The 15,642-nt window shown below is 40.0% G+C and overlaps 1 protein-coding gene across 1 annotated transcript in view; it reads right to left on the reverse strand.

Moving 5' to 3' along the window:
* Positions 1-387: 387 nt before the first annotated feature.
* The window catches only part of LOC108570461 (titin-like), a 74,444-nt gene continuing 59,189 nt past the window's right edge, over positions 388-15,642 (reverse strand). The window contains 21 exon segments of the mRNA XM_017932323.1: positions 388-1,420; positions 1,540-2,671; positions 3,406-3,529; positions 3,617-3,769; positions 4,358-4,557; positions 4,640-4,781; positions 4,857-5,151; positions 5,636-5,977; positions 8,122-8,284; positions 9,385-10,311; positions 10,573-10,742; positions 10,843-11,043; positions 11,150-11,276; positions 11,355-11,508; positions 11,595-11,735; positions 12,305-12,677; positions 13,203-13,331; positions 13,602-13,758; positions 14,393-14,528; positions 14,697-14,742; positions 14,819-14,987. Of these exon segments, the coding sequence (XP_017787812.1) occupies positions 1,188-1,420; positions 1,540-2,671; positions 3,406-3,529; positions 3,617-3,769; positions 4,358-4,557; positions 4,640-4,781; positions 4,857-5,151; positions 5,636-5,977; positions 8,122-8,284; positions 9,385-10,311; positions 10,573-10,742; positions 10,843-11,043; positions 11,150-11,276; positions 11,355-11,508; positions 11,595-11,735; positions 12,305-12,677; positions 13,203-13,331; positions 13,602-13,758; positions 14,393-14,528; positions 14,697-14,742; positions 14,819-14,987 (5,514 nt within the window). The 3' untranslated portion in view covers positions 388-1,187.

Here is a 15,642-nt window from a genome sequence, read left to right on the forward strand (position 1 = left end):
ATTATGTTTATAATATTGCCATTTATCAAATGTTAATTATAATTAATACTTAATATGGCCAGCAATATGTTGTATGAATATTGAATGCTAGATTTTATAATCTTTGAACATTTCTGTACTTTAAAGTCAAAACGAATAAAAATATAAAACACAGTGACTAAAAATGTTTGTATTTGTTCATATATATTCGTCCATTGTCCTATATTAAAACATTCTAAATAACCTTTTTTTATTTCACTGCATAGTTTCAGTACCAAATAATCAGTATTGGACAACATGTACTGGATAAAAACCAACACAGGAATAACATAGAGGAGTGTAAATATTTTTGCTTTTATTCTTTTTTATTCATATGTTACTTATTATAGTAATACATATAATCGCTTCCTCATGTTCACAAGAAAACTAAAAGGTGCAAAGGAAATAATAAATACAATATTATGTGTCTACGATTGTAAAATATCACTGACAGCTATTTACACGCATCGACCAAGCAAACGTTTTATTTTTTCAGCGTTTGCCGTATATTTACGAATATCTTATTATACGAAACTCTCGAAATCATCGAACGTATCTACACAGAAAAAAAACGTTAACGTTAAAAGTCGAGTTTCGATCGCCACCAATTGCGTCATAAAATTTCGTACTGTAATTTCAAATCAGAAGATAAAAAAAAGAAACGGATTAACAATGGCAATGAGATAAAATGTAATAATAACTACGTTATCGTAAATATTCGCCTCAGACTACGTGGGGACCGATAAGAAATGTTATTAAATAAATACCCTTTTTTTTTTTTCTTTAACGATTAAAACTGTTTAAGTTAAAAGTTCATAACCTCGCTATCGCGTCGATGAATTTTCTATTTTTTACTCTTTTTTTGTTTCTTTTCTCGTCGTTATTAATGAATCCGTGTGACACTTTGTTCAGTTATACATCTACCGGGTAACACGTGTGCGTTTGTTTCGATGTTTAAAAAAGTATGTACTACGTATTACTGTCCTTCAAGTTTAAAAAAAAAGAAAAAAAAAAGAACACAAAGACAACACTTTCACCGCGTACAATACCGCGTGTTGAGTTTCAGTCGAACGATTATTATATGTCCTTGAATATTCGCGAGAAATACCGATTAATTTCCAAGTATTGTCGGTGATGACTCATTTTTTTTTTCGCACTCCATGCAAGGTCTATTTGTTCCAAAAAGCGAAAGCCTTCTGTATCCTCTCGTTGTGAGGTTTCCCTGCTGCCACAGTCACTGCAGGATATTCGCGTTGAGATACTTGTTGGACGTTTGTAGATGATTTCGACGCTGCTGCCTCCTTTTCGAACAGCTTTGCAGTACGACTCACATTTCCGGTCGGTACGAACTTGCTTCGAATGCGTCCGATTAATACCCTTGGGTCCTCAATATCGTTGGGCACTACGAACATCAAAAACAATACATGTAATCCGCCAAAATATTTTTCATAAGTGTAATTACTATTTAAAAATAAAAATTTCTTTTTCTTTTCTTTTCTTTTAATTGCACATTGCACACACCTTCATGCTGTCGATTAATTTCACGCGAAGCTTTAGTCACACCACTCAGCGTAGCTACCTCGACATTTTCTTTGGTATTCCTCTTTGGATCCTCCCCGTTCCCCGTCGTTATTTCACCCACTTCTTCCATCGATGTTCTACGACTCTCAAATTGTTCCACCTTTTGCAACACACTTTTAACATTACCGTTATTATTCTCGTTGTCCGTGTCTTCCTCTTTGATCGACGAAATCCCCAATTCGTTGACTTGCTGCGAAGAGCTGGACAGATTCGAGATGCAGTCTCCGATTCCAGAATCCCGAGAATCTCCTCTGAAGACTCGGCGCGATTTCTGCGAGTTCACACTCGATTCTTGATCAGTTCTCTCTTTCAGCTCCTTCTCAATTTCAGTCATCATTTCCTCTTTCACTTCTTTCTCATCGATCGGCCACGTTGGATCTTCCTTAGATATCGTTTCCGAAGAAAGAGTCTCTTCGTCGATAGTCGACGTTTCAGCGTTCTCATCTTGAGCAAGATTTCGAGAAAATTTCAAATCACTCTCGAAATTGATCAGATTCTTCTCCTCGATGCTCGTCAAGATCTCCTCCGTTATCAGAATGCGCTGTTCGATCTGACATTCCGTGACGATCTCCGTCTCCTCTTCGATCCTCTCCATAGGAAACAGCCTTTCTGAGTGAAGTTCAGCCTGGACCTCGGTCTTCTCACTGGTGTCAGTTTCTCGGGTCCATACGGATTCATTTCCCCGAGAACACGATCCAGCGTGATCCGTCGTCTCTTCATTTTTCAACAACGACTCGTCAAGCTCCGATGGCGCGAGCATTTCCTCTTCTAGAGCCGAGTCTAACGTTTCCTCCGGCAAGATCTTCATCTCCGTTTTGTAACAGAAGGAATACACGTTTCTACCTCGTGCGTCCACCTCCGTTGGACTTCTCTCGTTCTTCTGTATCGCGTTCCCAACGTCGGAAGGTTTATGCTCGTCGAGCGAGGACTCGGAGTCGATCGTTCGCGGTGATACGATTGGATTCGAGGGTTCCGAGGTCGGCGAAGATTCCGCGGTCGCCGTTGGACTTCGTCTGCTGTTCGCCGAAAGAATTGCCATCCTTCCAAGTGCACGAATGGCGTTCCCTGTTTTCTATCGCAACAAAAACGAAAGTGCACACACGCGCACGCGACACGATCAAACGCATGCTGAGATTAATATGCAAATTGGGAGATTATAGTTCCTATGGAGATGATCTTTCGTCGGCGCTTTAATCTGTTAACTGAGAGATACGAGTTGGATCGGTACTCGAGTGATCGATAGTTATTATGGAATTTGAAGCGGGCTTGAAAATCATGCGATAATAATTTCTAATCAATTTTTCAAATTTTGCAAAATTTATAGTATAAATGATAGAAAATTTCAACTGTTTTTTAAATTTAAAATGTACCATCTCGCTTGTGTTGAAATCATGAATGTGCAAATTTTCACTTTTTCAGTAAAGAAGTGGTCCAAGAGTTAATTTTTAGTTAAATTTAAGTTTCGAACAAAAATTTTTATCTACAGAATTACTGCGAGTTTGTATCATTGTATCATCACAAGAGGGAACGAAACAATCGTTTCAATTTTTCATTCATCTTTAACTACATACTCGAGAGATTCAATTTTTTACTGAGAAATATTATCGGTTAACAGATTAAGTTGCTTTCTATTATCTTCTCGAGAGAGATGTTTCTACAACAAATTTTTTCTGCTTCAATATCGAAGTACTTACCTTACGTAGTATTTCAAGTACATAGACGAGCGTCAAAGAGGGTCAAACGAAACGCAACAATCATACAAGTGAAGAAGAAACACGTAAAACCGACTACTACAGGGACTCTTACCTGCCACTTTCTTCGTACGATGAATTTCTTCAATTTTTCTGTCGGCAAGGCTATCCTGCTCATTGCTTCCGCGTGTTGCGCCATCCAAGAATGCTCTAAACACTGTCTCGCCGACATTCGCAATCTACAGATCCATTCACGTGACAATTAGACGTACGATTCTCATACGAATAGCGTGAAAAATAGCTGAAATTATTTATCAAACACGTACTCCTTTCGTTTGATAAGCAGACCGGTGATAAAGTCCTTAGCATCGTTCGAAATCGCGTCGAACGCCTCATCTTCCAGGTCATAGTCGGCTCGAATGATGTTGGCGAACGTTTCAGCGTCATTATCACCCATGAACGGTGACAAACCGGTCAGTCTGAACATTAACAATCAGGTTTATCGTTTGATATATTTTTAGAGACTAAGGTCAAGTATATTTAATGAACGATGCACCGTGGGCGTCTTACGCTACTTATCGAATGTGGCTGATTATGCATCGTGTGTCTTATGAAAAAGGAACAGTATTATCCATCACTGTGGAAAAATTATTCAAAGCAACAAAATTGTACGAATAAACACGTAAAAGTTAAAGTTGATATTAAAAATCTTCGATCCTGAAATTTTTTGATTTTTCTCATTATTTAGTATAATTATCAAGTTTAATGGCTGCGATATGAAATTTCATTTATTAGATTCGCTAACAGTTATTCAACAAGAATCCTATGAAATTTAAAGGGGTATTCTAATTTTGACCTTTTAAAAAAATGATTTTTTTTTTTTTGGGGGATTTTCTGAAAGTAGAGGGTTTCTAAATGAAGCCTGCAGAAGGATTTCCCCGAATTCGTAAAAATAAGGAAGTTATAGATATTTCAATTAACACGAAACAGCTCAGAACTTTTAGTCACTTGATCGATCAATTTGCTAATGATTAAAAATTTTGCAATGGGTCGATGAAAGCACTTACAGAACATAGCAGATTACACCGACACTCCACATATCAGATTCGGTGCCGATCGGCTCGTAGCTTATAATTTCCGGTGGAATAAATTCTGGTGTACCAAAGAGGACTCTGATCGGTGTGTCTGGTTTGAGTGTTTGAGCTAGACCGAAATCGATGAGCTTGATTTGATGAGAGGTTCGTGTTCTACACATTATATTCTCTGGCTGCAAGTGTCAACGACAGATTAATTAGAAAAAACGTGACGAAGTAACAAACGTTAGTTCTAGATTTCTAAATAAAATTCACCTTCAAGTCTAAATGTACCACTTTATTTTTATGCATATACTCCACACCTTCGCAAATTTGCCTCATGAATAGTATACTGTCCCTTTCGGTGAGAGTGAAATCGTCAGCGACGACTCTTTCGAAAAGTTCACCGCCAGAAATGCTGTAAATAAACGATTAAAAAATTTTCAAATTTATTTCTTAATTATTCGAACGATCGAACGTGTCGAATGCTTACTATTCGGTGACCATCACAATCTCTCGAGGACTCTCGTAAGCAGCGGCCAGAAGCAGAAGCTTCGGATGCCGCAGCACGTTCATAATTCTAATTTCCTCTCGAACCTGCTCACGATCCTTCGTTTTGATGGTTCTCACGAATTTCGCGGCGAAACTGGTGTCCGAACACTTCTCGATCACCCTCCGCACAGTTCCGTAACGACCTTTTCCCAATTCTTCCAGCACTTCGTATTTATCGTTGAACAATTGTCCATCCTCCATTTCCACGATTCGAGCTTCGAACGGCGGCTCGAATTCTTTGAACAAATTTCCCCCTTCATTCCCATTTTCACCACTTTTCCACACGTACGAGGCTTGATCGGTCGTTTAAATCGCCAATGGCAGCCACGTCATATTCTGTCATTAGCTTTTCTCTTCGTTTACTCGATATTGAACGAAACACACACAATCCGGGTATTTTTTGATCGAACCTCGTATACACATATACAGGGTGTCCAAGTTTTTTCCGACTCTTTTTACAAAACTTTGTCAGTATATTCTATAGGTGTAGATAAGAAAAAAGTGTTATATAAACTTAGATCATTTGAAGCTTCCTTAAAAAGTTATAACAAATATACGAAGTACGAAGGGAATGGTAATACACTTACAGCTATAACTTCTTAATAAAGCTTCAAACAGTATATGTTTATATAACATTTTCTTCTTATCTACACCCATAGAACACACTGACAAAGTTTAGTCCGGAAAAAATTCGGACACCCTGTATATTAATATATTTACCTTTCTCGTCGTCGTGCAAGAACGTTTCTCCTTCCTTCGGGATCCGTACGAATTCAGATTCGTCCCCGGGTTCACTGACCCCGTGGATGTTTTCAGATCTAACACGGAAACGATATCTTTCACCAGGTATCACGGTGTATGTGCCAGCAGCTGGTAGCGTGAGACTCAGCGAGAGACAGGATTCTGCGATCGTCATCCAGCTGTTTTCACCTGCACGGTTCATTTCCACGGTGTAACCGGTAACCGTGCAACCGCCATCGTAAGGAGATGATCGCCAATTGATGCTCGCTGTCCCTGTTGAACAGCACACGCTGGGAATGCCTGCTGGTGGGTCGGGTGGACCTGTAAAAGAACAGTTAACTGAATCGTCGCGTTTCTAATTGGCATCTGAAGTAAAGTAACAACGGTGTGAATCACGTAGGTGAATCACTAGCCGAAAGTTTCGTATCGCTCTTCCTCGATCGCACAATTTCCTCGGCCGTGTGAATTTTTCGCTTCGTTTTTCGTTTTTTTTTTTTCATTCAGTAGATTTCAACGGTAGAAAGTTTCTCGAGTTAAGTTGAACTTTATCGGATCGAAATTTGTAGATCGTCGATGACGATCGAGACGCAAAGTGTTCTACAAGCAGTTAACGACGCTCAGATTTCTCAAGAATTTCTCAAGAATCTGTTACTCTCTGTTACAAGCAGCCAGCTACAACACATGTCGGCTTAGTGTCGTGTTTATTTTTCAAGCGGCTAGTTTTTTTCTAAACGCGATCTGGATCGACGAGGAACCGCCTCGGAAGGCGTCCACGTTCAACGGGCCGTTTGAAATTATAAACAAGAACATCACCAACTACACCTTTTCCCCGTCAACCAGATTTCACCGTTGATCGATCCGGACCGAACCTTTCGAACTAACTCACCGATCGGCGTAAAACACACGTAAAACGCGCGCGAAGCGTGCAGATGAATTATTCAACGTTCTCACATGAACGATGGTGAATTTTTACGAAAACCTTCCGTTCTTCGATGCCTCGTCGTTACAACGTGTACAACGGTGATCGTTTGCATCGACAATTTCATACAACTTTCCAACGAATTTATCCTCCACACGAATCAAACGAACAAAACGAAACTGTTACTCATTACCCATTTCGTTCCGTTTCTTTTTCTTTCCTAAATTAAATTCCTCCCGCTCTATCACAAATCACTCGGAGAAACTGCGACGAACTTCGACCGAGCCTACGACGGATAATTAATTAGACGAAGAAAGTGCAAAGTGAGAATTTGTTGAACGTTTCGGCGCGTCGAATCATTCTAAGGAAATATCGACTAGCAACGGGCTTCCACGGCGCACGCACTTCTTCAGCACTGGTACGTTCTATTGCGATCCCGAGAAAAGAGGAAGCGCAGACGAAGTGTATGGTGGGGGTGGAAGAAGAAACGAGGGAAGGAGGAATTATTACGCGATACGTCACGTGAGACTGTCGTCTGCCTTGTACATAAGAAGAGGAACTGGACCGTGTGACACGCGCTAACGCACGTGGAACAATGTGTGTTTCGTTCTAAATTGCGTTTGCAGGCACCGAGAGAGAGATGCAACTGACAACGCGAATCAGCTTAAACAGTCGATTTAATTCCGGTGACAAATTCACTGGAATTGCACTTTTACTTTCAGGGATCTTCGGTAGTTTTCCTACATGAGCGACGCGTTTGCACTGACGTGGCTCGACACTTCCGTGCAATTTACGATCTTCTGCTGTGATTCGACAGTCAGAGTTGACGAAAACAATTGGTAGAGCTTGTAGACTCGCGGAGCAAACATTTCGTACGCTTTATCTCGTTTCACTTTACGAGATTTAAATGGTTCTTTAACAGTAGGCTTACGGACATTTCTTAGATACCTATCTCTACGGACACGCGTCAATTTGGCCGCAGATTTTCTTTAAAAAACAACCTATTTTATTTAGAAACAACACTCTTTACTTAGAAATTAAACTATGTGATATTATATATTTACATCAAATTTATAATAAGTGGTAGGAGAGAAATGTAAACGGTTTCCGTAATTTTCCCTGCGAAGTTCGAAATGCGTCAAAATGGCGCGTCCCGTAAACCTAGCGTTAACGACGTTTCATTATTTTTTTTTTAATTCTCCAAGGTATAGATCGTCGTCCATTCGAGTCGTTCAAATTTCTGACGTAGAATACTATCTTTGGTAGAAATTTAGAGGCGTGTTTTACACCGAGCGTTCATTGTAGTACGTGATATCGGTAGTTTAAACGAGTGATGTAAGACCGCTCGTTTCAAAGCTATGTAAACATTAATCGTTCCGCGGTGTTCGTGTTGGCTGTGTCTATGCAGATTGTTTGAACGAGTGTTCCATTTCTAGTTGAATCACTTACGTAATATCAATATCGTTTCTAGAGAATCGCTTATTTCATCGTTACCAGCGTCTGGCTAAACGGCCCGTTGCTGTTTTTCGTTTTAATCGACACGTACCTTCGACAGCGACGCTGAAGCATCGTCGATCCTTTCCCAATTCGTTTTCCACAGACACTTCGTATTTTCCGGCGTTATCAGCTGTGACATCGTCCGATATCAGGCACGATACACCGCCGCCGTAAGTGATCGCGGTCTTTTTGTTTGGCGCTAACTCTCGACCCTGCAATGGAAAGGTTCGCATTATCTCGTGATTTACGCGATTAATTACCGGGTGTTGCGAAGAAGGTTCTGAGATATTTAGGTGTCCATCGAGAAGAGTAAAAAGTGCTCAATTAACATAGATTTCATAGAAGGAGAGATTCCAGGTGACTTTCTTTTATCTCGTGGAAAGATTGATTTTAGGAGATAACTTGATTAAGAATTTTTTTAAAGCACCACTAAAATTGTAGAGAACATGTTACAATATCCACAGAATTTAAATTTATGCAAAAATAAAAATTTGCATTTTTGGGCGGTAAATTTGAAAAAATCTGAGCCTTAAAGTGTTCAAATCACAGATCCGTTGTTTAACCCTTTCGCTGCGGCAAATTTTAGTACACTACGCTCGTGGCAGATTTAGATGTTCCACAGCGGCTACAAAATTTGTTTTTCATTCTACAATTTGTTTTATCGAATTAACGTGGAAGAGTGCAGAGGATGAAATTGAGGCTTAAGTTGACATGGAAGTGCGCCAATAGCAGTGAAACGGTTAAACACCGTACACATGCAAAGATCGTAGTGCAACAGTTTGATTTTTCTCAGAAAAGCAGGCTTTACATAAGAGAAATTCGTTTTATATTGTCGACCTAATTTTCCACGAGTAATTACGACTTTCGACTCACCCTGTATGCTGCCACAGGGAGCATAGACCACTGTAACTAACCACAAATGACTACAAATGACTATAAACGATTGGAATCAGCCACATGTGGCTGGATGCAGCTCGGAGTAATTGTGTGTTATTGAAAGTGGCCGCGTCTATGTGTATACATTTGCGTATACAACCGTAAAAGTTTCAACATTTATCAAGATCTCAATTAATCTTATTAAGATGAATCCAACACTTAACGTTACATTTGTCTATCCAATATTTACCGATTCCCTCTGTTCGAGACACAGAACAGTGGTTTCCTTGTACGAGACAGTAATGTCTTTAACCGAGACGCAAACAAAACTCTCGCTGTATTTTTTTCCGCGGCCGAAGCACGCGCGTCGTACCATGATTCGACGTTTCAATCGCGGCAGGAAGGGTGGAGGGATCAAATAAAAAATCATATTCACCGCTCGAAGCCACTTGACGCGTGGTTCCGGACGGCCTCGATACGTGACCCTCAGGACTACTCTGTTTCCTCTGAACACAGTGACGTCAGCCGGTACCTTTACAATACCGGCCGCGATAAATTCCTCGGACAAGCCGATAACTTTCTCCTCCTTCGTCACGATTTCGTCTTTGGTCATCGTCGGCGTCGACGGCTCCTCGATCACTTCCGGTGTGCATTCCGCGCATATTATCGGCGTGTCGTCGTGTTTGTTGCAATTGTCCTGACTTTTCCTCGGATCGTTATCAGTCTTAGAGAGATCGGTATCCGCTATTGACGAATTTTTCACGGTCCCTTCCTTACGTTCCGCTAGTTTCTTGATCGTTTCGTTGGATGTTTTCGACAACAGTGTTCCTCTGGGAATATCCTCTTCGTCCGAGGAAGAAGAAATGTTTCTGTCGCTCGATTTTCTAACCACCCGTTGTGTGACTTTCCGTTCCAGTTTCTTCGGTCTCAGATCTTTCCTCTTGTTGGTCTTGCTCGCGACAGTTTTCCTCGGGTCAAGTAATGGACTCGATGGAATATTTTTCCTGGCTGGTAGAGGAGATTGTTTGGGGCTTGGAGCAGATTTCAGCGGTAAGGATGACGATCTGGTTCGTAACGGGGACTCGTATCGTTGATTTCGAGGGGATAGAAAGGGAACGTCTCTGGCTGTCTTTCGCAGAGAATTGTTACGAGTGAAGGTGGTAGGTTTTGGTGGTTTCTCGTCTCGTGTTTCGGTTGGAACGGACTCCTCGAAATTGTGAACAGCTCGATCGAATCGTAATTCTGCCGTGCAACTGATCGACGGACCTTTTCCCGTCACCGATGCTGTGCACCGAATCTCACCGACATCTCGCGGTTGCACCTCGTGTATCCTTAGAATGCTAACGTTGTCGTCTTTTTCTACCTGTAGAACGGGGAGAATGGAATTGTATGCTTCGGAACGATAATTTTTATTATTTCAAAATAATTTAATAATGATTATTGCAATTTTCAATTTAGCAATTTTAGAAATTTTTAAATAATAATTTCTAATTTAATAATTTTAATAATTTTTAATTTGGTATTTTTTAGAAATTTAAGAATAATAATTTCTAACTTAGCAATGATAACTTCTAATTCAATAACTTTAATAAATTTGAATAATTTCTTCCGTCATTTCACTTACCTTGCACCTTGAAATATCTCGAACGTCTTTTCCATTGATCGTCCACGTAATCTCCATGGGTTTTCCACACTGCACACGGGCACAGAAACAAGCGGTCTCACCTTTCGACGTGATCACCGATAACGGAGTCTTGGTGAACTGTGGTGCCAATTTTGGAACACCTTTGTAATCTACCGATCGAATGAAATGTATATTCACGAATAATTCCTACCTATTTTAGATATTTTTACCAACACACACAGACTTCCAATATAAATCTCACTAATATACCTTGAACAGCGAATAGGCCATTGCAAGACGCCTCCCCGAAGTTGTTTCGAACGAGACAACCATATTCACCGGCATCTTGTGGACAAACATTGAACAATCTAAGAGCGGCTCCACCATCGCCGTATATTACGTACTTATAATTATCGTTGTCAGGTATCTCGCGACCGTCTTTCAACCAAACCACCGAGAATGGTGGTGTACCTGAAGAGGAGAATTTTTTATTCAACGAATTGCGCAATTTTTAACGAGTCAAAATCGAAAATGAGTCATATTCGAAAGAGTAGTATTATCTTTAATTCCATTATACCCGCGAGTCTCGTCTGAAGCTCGTAACAGTGACCTTCCATGACAATCGAGTCTTGTGGAAGCGATTGTAAAAATCTCGGTGGATCTCTGTCGCTCGTAGACGGATCGTGAGGATCGAGAACGGTTACCTGCCACGAAGATTACGAAGATAAGATAATTTCACGTCGAGATCGCATCGGCATTACCGTATGATTAGGGATATTCACCTGACAGGTATTCTTTGTCGAACCAAGGACGTTCGTTGCCACGCAGGTATACACACCTTCGTCGCTCGCTTTCACTTTTGAAATTTCGACTTTCGCGGTTTTGCCGTCGAAGCACCTTTGTATTCGGCTCGATCGTTCCAACGGTTGTCCATTTCTAGGGATATCAATGTTTTTTTGCGTTTCTTCCAGTTGAAGTGAAAAGAAGGATTTCGTCTACTTCTTCGATTTCGTTTTACTTACTTGAACCATGTTGGCGTTGGACTAGGCGTTCCCCTGATTCTACAATCAAGCTCTAGTCTTTCGTTTAATCTGCTGGTTGTGTCTAGAAGACTTCGACCAAAGGATGGGTAGGTTCTGGGCGATGCACTTCTTGTTCGGATTCTTCGAGCTAGCGGTCCAAGCAGCTGACGATCTTTGTGAAGAAAATTGCACGTGTGGAAATTTTTGCACCTTAATAACTCCAATTATTAATAACGAAAGCTTGAAATTTTAGTTTACATTCAGCATTCGAGCGTTGTGAAAAATCTTCGATTCAAATTTGGGAAATTTGTCAATCACGATATTAGGTGCAGAAATGAATTTTTTTCTTATTAGACTCGCATAACTGATTCGAAGCCAGCGTATCCACAAGCTGCCAGAAAACTAGCAGAAGGTAATCACCAATAATGAAAATTACTTCGATCTGTTTTCATTCTTCATAAATAAAACTTTGGTATTGTATCTAAAAATTGGAAAGAATTCATTTCTACACCTAATACAGAGGCAATTCACTCTACTTCTGAGGTCAGCGAAGAAGGTGTAACAGACAAATATTATCTATCGTTTAACACGAATTTACGAATGTTCGTATCGCACCGTGTAACATTGTTAATTCTATCGAAGTAACGGTCGTTTATTTCGGAGAATTTTCCCCAATGAGGATGCAGACAGCGCGAACGATTGTAAATCGCGATCTATACGAGAGAATTTCCATACTTATCACTTCCAGCCGGGCACTAGCTTCGATGCGACCATAATCGTTCTCCACGGCCACCCTGTACAGTCCAGCGTCCTCCTGGGTAACTTCGACGATTTCCAGTATCTTCACGTCGTCCCGTTCCTTTATGGAGATTCTCGCGGTAGGCGTGACAACTATGCCGTTTTTGTCCCATTTCACCCACGGCGTCGGATGACCGACGACGGCGCATTGGAACCGTACGGTGTCACCTTCCTCGACCACGCGGTTGTGAGGAACCGCGTAAAATTTCGGCGGACTGATCTTCGGCCGTCTCGACGTCGACCTACTTCGCGGGAGAAGCTGCGGAGACCTCAATTCGCGACCATCTGTGAAACGTTCGTTCGTGTCAGATTTTCCTGTCGACGATAGTGTTAATTTCGATTTCACGCGTTTTTGGGTATTTTCGGATCGTTGAAAGTTTGGAACCATTCGTGAAGTGATACCAGTGTCAAACCTCCTGTTAGTAGTTTTTCTTCATTTGGAATTAATATTGCAAGTGTGTAACGTATTTTTTCATTTTGCTTCAATTAAAATTTCGATGCATTTTTCGATGCTGATTCGAAAATTTTAGTATTATTATTAGTAAAGAGGGTAAAATTTTTGTACAGCGTATCGCTGTTGAATAGATAAAAGGTGTATTTGTAAAAGTTTTTCGAAATGATTTATAGAGAAATTTAACGAGTTGCAAAATGAACTTGCTACATTGCAAAGGCAATTAACTGGATCAGAGAAAGACTAAAATTCGAATTATACCGACACGTAAAAATTAATTTTCTTTAGAAGCTACGTATTCAAGAATTTCACAATTATTAATATTTATTCTGGAAATTAAACGAACTCTTTCTACTTACGCGAAACAGCCGGAGACAAGCTTCTGATTGGCGTAGATCGCGGCGTAGATCTCGGCGTCGATCCCGCCGACAAAAGGCCCGTGGGTCTCGTCAATCTTTGGCTCAAAACATTTTCCTTCCCTTCAGGCACTGGAAACGTCGATGCATTTAATTAGAATAATTTATACACATGTTTCACTTAGCCGTTTTCCATATTTTGTTACGCGCTGCTAGGTCGCGGGCAGCAATCACTTTTCTTATCGTGGAAATTTCAATAAAATCGAACGGCCAGGTGCGCCCGAGATGTGATTTACATTACAGAGATACAGTTATAATTGATAAAGGAAGGTTTCGCGTGTTTATATTACTGTTTTCCTTCCATCGCCTTATTAAACGACCATAAGTTATATGGAAAATTACCATCAACCACTAGGCAAGCTGACGTGAACGCTTTGCCGAGATCATTATAGGCCACACAGGTGTACTCGCCCTCGTCCTCTGGGAAAACCTGCTGGATGCTGAGGCGTGCGGTTTCTCCGTCGAATTCTGCGGAGAAATCATCGCCCATTTGCAGGATCTGTCGAAATAAAGTATCTTGCGTTTAATATATGTGAATTTGGGAAAGTAAACAATTTTACGTAACATATTTATAAATTTAGTATAATAACGTGCGATGTAAGTAACATGCACTTTTCATTTCCCTTTCCTTTTTCATTCGAATTTAGAAAAGTAAACAATTTTGCATAAAATATCCATAAATTTAATATAATAACGTGCATTTTTCGTTTCCCTTTCTTTTTCATTCGAATTTAGAAAAGTAAACAATTTTGCATAAAATATCTAAAAATTTCATATAATAACGTGCAATATAAGCAATACGCACTTTTCATTACCCTTTCTTTTTCTTTCGTTTCAATATTCGTTGTCCAATAAAGACAGTACAACACTAAAATTGCTAATTATCCGCAAATTGATTGCTCAAGTGACCAATTAAGTGTTGAAAAGTTCAGATGGTGCTTATTTCGACGAATTTAAAAAACCAATTTCCCTCCCTCCCTGAAAAATCTGGCATTTCATCTTGCACAATCATAAACACATATATTATACAATTTCATCTCAAGTGTCTTCACCTTTTCTGCTATAATTCAGAGTACTTTATCCTAAAGAAAACTTCACTTGAGAATGTTGGATAGGCAGTTGTTAACGTTTACCTTTCCTCCGCGTTCCCAGCGGACCAATGGCGCCTCCGGTGTGGCGTGAACTTTGCATTCAAGGGTAACAGCATCGCCGTCGCAACATCTCAGATCTCTCAGCTCCCTGGTGATTACCGGTAACGTCAGCACCTTTCTGTTAATCGAAATTCATAGAACGTTGATTTAGTTTCGATTACGATCGAGTCGAACGTTAAACGGTTGTTTCGTAAAAAAGAAAAAGAAGGAAGAAGAACAAGTTTGTTACGTGTCTTGTCGAACATCGAGGATTATCTGGTATGGTAATCTAGATATTACCACTTACCCGTGCGTAACCCCGGATTTCTTCATCTTTTCCTCCTTGCCTTGACCTGAAAGCATAATCTGGTCTAAGCAAAATTGTCAAGCACCGGCTGCCGCAAGTTCCTTTTGAATGTTAAGCATTACCTTTCGCGTAGATCTGCAAAGAAATCACGGCTTTGGCCTCTCCATGACAGTTGCGCGCTATTACGGAGTACGTTCCCGTGAAGTCGAGTTTTGCGTACGGTATCTCCAGCCGGTACTGAGGTCCTTCGCCGACCAGCCGGAAGTGGGCCGCGTCCCTGTAGTAATCCGGCTGCGAACCAATACGGTTTCGTTGGAAATAAGGAGAAAAATACGGAGTGTAAAGTGTCAAATGTAGAATATAAAATACGAAGAGAATTTACTTTATTTTTATTGCAAATTTAAGCGAACTCCGAGATATTCGGGATTTGAAAGGAAGTCTTTGGTAAATTGAAATAGTGCGATAGAGAAAGTGAAAATGAAGTAGTATTGTAGTTTAAAAATAAACGAAACGTGAAATGTAGAATATGAAATACAAAAATATAAAATATAATTTAATTGAACTTCAAGGCATTTAAAACAAACTTTTTTGATAAATTACGATTGTACGATGGAGAAAGTGAAAATGAGGATAGTCTTTCATTGATTATCGACGTGACGTTCAGATTTTAAGTTCAATTTACTTCCTCCACTTTTGAAGCATGCTCTGCGGCATCCTCTTCGACAACATTAATTTCCTCCGTGTTCTGCTCTCTTAGTATACATTCTTCGTCAATATTAATAAAGAATTATCGTCAATATACAATATTTAAAAAAAAATGAAGAATATAGAAAATTCAACGAAAAGTGGAAAATTTAGAATGTACACAGCACGGAATTTAGAGAGTAGCATGAATAATCACCGAACTACTATCTGAACGTAACATATGCAAATAACTCTCTCCACT

The sequence above is a fragment of the Habropoda laboriosa genome, unplaced genomic scaffold (assembly GCF_001263275.1).
Source record: "Habropoda laboriosa isolate 0110345459 unplaced genomic scaffold, ASM126327v1 scaffold84, whole genome shotgun sequence".
Lineage (NCBI taxonomy): Eukaryota > Metazoa > Arthropoda > Insecta > Hymenoptera > Apidae > Habropoda > Habropoda laboriosa.